This window comes from Bombus pyrosoma, unplaced genomic scaffold (genome assembly GCF_014825855.1).
Source record: "Bombus pyrosoma isolate SC7728 unplaced genomic scaffold, ASM1482585v1 HiC_scaffold_4710, whole genome shotgun sequence".
NCBI classification, from domain to species: Eukaryota; Metazoa; Arthropoda; class Insecta; order Hymenoptera; family Apidae; genus Bombus; species Bombus pyrosoma.
In genome coordinates this window covers 279,729-285,362 of record NW_025219969.1, presented here as the reverse complement: position 1 = coordinate 285,362, position 5,634 = coordinate 279,729, and the positions used below count along the sequence as shown (strand labels likewise).

Genomic DNA, 5,634 nt, shown 5'->3' with positions numbered 1-5,634 from the left:
CAATCAAGAACAACTCGCGATTTGAATAATATAATATAAGTAATCTATAATTTAACAATTCAAATTATGATTCGAAAATTCTAATAATCAAGAATAACTCGCGATTTGAATAATATAATATAAGTAATCTATGATTTGACAATTCAAACTACAATTTGAAATTCTATCAATCTAGAGCAACCCGCGATTTGAACAAACTGATTAATAAACTATGATTATGTACGAATTGACAATCCAAATGGTTAGCCGATCAATTAAGAACAATCTATGATTTGACAATTGAATAAACTATGATCTAAGATTTTAATCAATCAAGACTAATTCGCGATTTGAATAAATTAAGTAATTAAACAAGAAAAGGAAAAGGAACAGACCAAGAATACATACTTTAATAACAAATGTGAAATACATAAAATATATATATATATATATTCCCTACCCTAAATAAATAGCAATAAAATACATAAAATATACAAATTACAATTAACTTGCGTAACTGAAAGAAGATACAATACCACACATTATTAAAATTAATTCCATGAATAAACTACATCGTGGGGAACATATATAAATATTTATATGTGAAAAGAATAAAAAACAATGAAAACACAATACTACATTATCGAAACTAGTTGACATGTTAGTAAATTTAAGGAAATTATATATGAATATTATATTGCAAAATATATATATATGTTTTATATTATTAACAATCAATAATCCAGAAAATATAAAAATATACAATACGGGAAACTACAGTATTAAGATAAACTAGGATTTAAAATTGAAACACTTTATACAAGTCACATTGCGAAACACATACATACGTACATATATATATATATTTATATATAATAAATTTAGAAGAAATAAAATTATTAAAACCAATTTAAAGAATATCACATGAAAATTATATTGTTAAACATCATTGAAAAATTAATAATTTAGAAAAGAATAAAAACAATTAAAATATACATTATTAAAACTAGTTAACATATTAGTAAATTCAAAGAAGCTATATTGTAAAATATATATATATATATATATGTGTGTGTTTTATATCGTTAAACCAAACAGGCAATAATTCAATAAATATAAAAATACAATACGAGAAATTACATTATTAAGATTAAAAGAATTCCATACGAAGTTACATCATGGAACATATACACATATAGATATATATACACAACCTAACACATGTAAAAGAAATAAAACGCAAGATATCACATATTAAAACTAATAAACTCAAAGAAATTTTATATTGTAACATAAATATATATATATATATACATATTATTATTATCAAATCAAACAACTAATAATCAAATAAACACAATAAAATATACAAAACTACTTTGCAAATATTATATTACAGAATATTCAACTGAACTGACTAAAGATTTAACCAACAAAATAATATATATATATATATAAGCATCGAACATAATCAACACAAATGTCACACGATTTTTCATTCTTGCCCACGACACTTCACACGTTGACTATGCTTTCTGGGACCACTCACACATTTTGGAACCCATCTTCTTCTTGCGCTGAAACAGTAGTAAATAAAAGATGAATGACACAAGACAAATTAAAAATAATGAAACAAAACAAAGTACGCACCAGGACAGTCTGCATAAGGAACCTTTGAAATCATAATCACCAAAACCTACATCGAAAAACAATAAATCAACCAAACAATGGAAGCAATAATCAGATGGAAATATTAACCAAATGAGTAAAATAACGTCAAGACACATCTCACAAAGTCTCTCCATGTACTGGGAGCATACAGCAGAGAAGATCGCTCTGACCACAAGAGCAGTGATACAGGAGAATATGCAGGACTCCGGCAGAAGTCTTCCCAGGGAAGCGAGCCTTCGCACAGTCATCTGGATCGTCTTCACGAGCCTTCCACACATTTTTGGGAATCTCTCCTCCTCTTGCGCTAAAACAATGCATACAAGATCAGGCAGACAAACGGACGAAAGTTAAAATAAATAAAATAATACATACTTGTACAGGTTGGACAAATGCAGATACTTCCATGTCCATAACCAACATAACCTGCACCCACAGAGGAAAATATATAAACCCCAATAAACTAAAATATCGAGGAAACTAAAATAAAATAAATATTAAGAATAATTTATTCGATCTACGATATCGAACATAACCGTCAAAACTACGCACCATCACGCACAATCACACATTAAAACTCAATGCCGTGTTCACAAACGAAAATGTGAACTATTACATAGAAACAATCAAATGGACGAAATACCGTTGAAAATAGGACAAAATACCGAACAAACCGTGGTATGACTGTCACCCAGCGGGGGATTTGATTATAAATAAGCGTAGCAACATAGAATTAAGACACTTACTTGCAGACACTTGGTTACTTGTTTGATAGACTTCTTGTTTAAGACACTTACTAGTTTGATAGATACTTTTGTTTGAGTTACACTTGTTTAAGAGACTTGCTTGTTATATACAGACTTATAGTCAATTAGTTTCTTTGTTCGATCGTACGCGATTAATTTGTTCAAACCGAGTCGCGAAAATCTTTTAAGAGTTAGTAAAAATCGAGTTAATAAAATTGTAACCGTGTGTCGCAAGTTCAATGTATATCGCGATTAAATAAATAAATAAACTAAAAATAAATAAAGACTTTATTAATAATTACACAACGCGCTAACCGCGTTAGCGGAACCCAGGACCTTCAACATTTTTGGGCATAACACACATCTCAAGGTAAGAGATCAAACTTATAAATTTCTCTCTTCTCTGATAACTTCGCGATATCCGGATACGGGACTAAACCCGCGTCACCTACAATTAATATATTCGATCTTGCTTTCTATCTCGTGAAATCCCTGAGCGATATAATATCGATTTTTGACTCTTGAACGATAGGTCATTCGCTGTGTTGCTTGTGCATAATAGCGTTTTCTTTATTTTGAAGAAAACACTTAACGATCTTCGCATTCCTCCTCCCATTGTTGGCAAATATCGCCCGTCTTTGGGCAAGGCTTGCGAAATCACTCAAGTCTCACACAGAGAGGACCGTTAAACTCATCCTTGGCATTAAATAGAAAAGCAAAATCGAATCACAGAGATCGCCGATACCCGATCATTAAAGCGCGAATTTTTACGAATCGAATCCCTCTCGATCTCGAACGCCTATAACAAAAAACACTTGTTACCAGAAACTTATAGAAATCACTCTGATAAGAGATTCAAATTTTTAATCATACTTAGATACATACCAATACTAGTTACTTATCTTAATAACTTCAATCCTCTCCCATGCTAGTACTCCTGCCCATAGCAGGTTAGCAAAAAACGTGGAATATAATAGCCAGTCGCCGTAACGTAACTGCACCCGTAGCACAGCAATTCTTTTAATACTAAGTAAAATTAAAATAAAAAGAAAATTTTATCGTCGAAATAGTCCTTAGACTATTTCTGGTGGCAGCACCTACCGTATTAATCAGAAGTTTAAATTTATATTTCAACTACTATCGTTCATTTTTCTTTTCGTTCAAATTAACAAAAAAAATAAATAAGTCAAAACGTAACAAGAATTTTGGTGGCAGCGGTGGGATACTGACCACGGAGGATTAAAGTTGTTATGATCGGTAGAATGCGCTTACGGAGGATTAAAGTTGTTATGATCGGTGGAATCGGCTTCACGGAGGAAAAAGTTGTTATGATCGGTGGAACACGCTTCACGGAGGATTAAAGTTGTTATGATCGGTGGAATCCGCTTCACGGAGGAAAAAGTTGTTATGATCGGTGGAACACGCTTCACGGAGGATTAAAGTTGTTATGATCGGTGGAATCCGCTTACGGAGGATTAAAGTTGTTATGATCGGTGGGACACGCTTTACGGAGAATTAAAGTTGTTATGATCGGTGGGTTACGCTTCACGGAGAATTAAAGTTTTCGTTGGTATTGACAGAAAAACATATAATATATATATAAATTTAAGAAAACATGGCCGTCACACGAGACTCATCTCAAGCATTGTCAGAAATACTTAAAGCACGGGACGCAAATTTTCGTGCAATGAATACAAAACTTCATGAAATACAAGACGATATGCGTTTAATAAAGATAAAGCAAGAACCCGTGACACCTACATCACCCACGATAATTCAGGGAGAGACAATACCGACACAAGGCAACTCCCAATCAATTAAATTAAAGGACGCAATCGAATCAGTACCCGTATTTGATGGACATCGACCGTCAGTATTTCAATTTTTAAAAGCGTGCGAGCGTACACGAAAAATGATTCCTAAACATCAAGAGCCTCAGTTAGTGAAACTATTAATGAATAAGCTTCGCGGACACGCGTTCCTCGCGGTGGAAGACACCAAACTAGTAAGCTTAAACGATTTTGGAAATAAATTAAAAAACATGTTCGGGCCTGGAAAAACGGTTAATGAATACAAGGGCGAATTAGCAACGGTCTTCCAGCGACCAGGGGAAGATATATTGGACTATATGGACCGCGTTAGGAATCTTAGATTAGCTATAATAGACGGTGAAAAGTGCGGATTCGACATCATATCTCAAGATGTCTTAAACACAATAGATTGGGATACAGCGGAGGCTTTCGTAAGGGGACTTCCGAATGAGGTAAATTTGAGAGTAAAAATAGCAGGATACAGTTCCTTAGAAGATGCGTATCACCAAGCAGTGCGAGTAACGCACGAGTTAAAACGAATGAATGATAGAATACGATATCAACGACCGGTACCTCCGAACAATTTTAATCGAAACAACGTTCGTACCCCGAGTAATAATAACAACATCGGAAACAATCGACCGCCTCGAAGATTTGTACCCTCTCCACAACAACCAAATGTTCCGAGACAAAATACGATAACGTGCAACTACTGCAAAAAACCCGGACATTTAATAGGAGATTGCTACAAATTTAAAGTGAGAGTAGATGCGGGGATAATTGTACCTTATGCATCTGGACAGTCGGGAAACCGAGCCCGTCCTTCGGGAGAACAGGGCGAGCCTCGAAGGAACAATGTTCTAAATCGCCCGAGAATCCAAGTAGCAACGAAAAAACCAGCACTTATAGAGAAAACCAGAGCGAATACATTATCCCCTACAACATCAAAGGAACAACCATTAAACACGGTGGAAAAACCATCCTGCAGCTACACGAAGACACGAACGAAGAAACAAAAATTTCAAAGCAAAAGGGGAAAGAAAATACGAGAGGAATCGACCAAGAAAGATCACCAAGAGTCGGACTCAGATTCGGACGACAGCCTCTCCGAATTATTTCAATACGATTAAATGATCCTACGAGTACTCCTACTGCGCGAATAGTCTCCCCAGATCTTAAAACTAAAAAAATTTTATTATTAGATTCCGGATCGGAAATTAATATTATCAAGAAACCTGCTTTACCCGATTCAGCAATCATCAACGAACAAGAAGCAATTGAAATTCGAGGGATTACGGCAACGAGCCTAGTCTCCTTAGGGCAGACAATAATACAGGTTGCGGGCCACCCAGTCGTTTTTCATGTAGTCGATGATTCATTGCTAATCGATCAAGACGGAATCCTAGGATCCGAATTTTTTGCAGGTGCAA

At 34.4% G+C, this 5,634-nt stretch overlaps 2 protein-coding genes across 7 annotated transcripts in view; one reads left to right on the top strand and one right to left on the bottom strand.

Annotated features, from left to right (window-relative positions):
• LOC122577441 overlaps positions 1–5,634 on the top strand; it is a 266,783-nt gene that overhangs the window by 37,834 nt on the left and 223,315 nt on the right. The window lies entirely within an intron of this gene.
• Positions 1–5,634, bottom strand: part of LOC122577433 — a gene marked incomplete at its 5' end in the record, with an annotated part of 702,209 nt that overhangs the window by 563,767 nt on the left and 132,808 nt on the right. For 3 of the 6 annotated variants that reach the window (XR_006320281.1, XR_006320282.1, XR_006320280.1), the window contains 1 exon segment: positions 1,529–1,556. Coding sequence is in view for 1 of the 5 variants with exons in the window: in XM_043748733.1 (XP_043604668.1) it covers positions 1,525–1,556; positions 1,630–1,675 (78 nt within the window). 6 annotated transcript variants of the gene reach the window in all.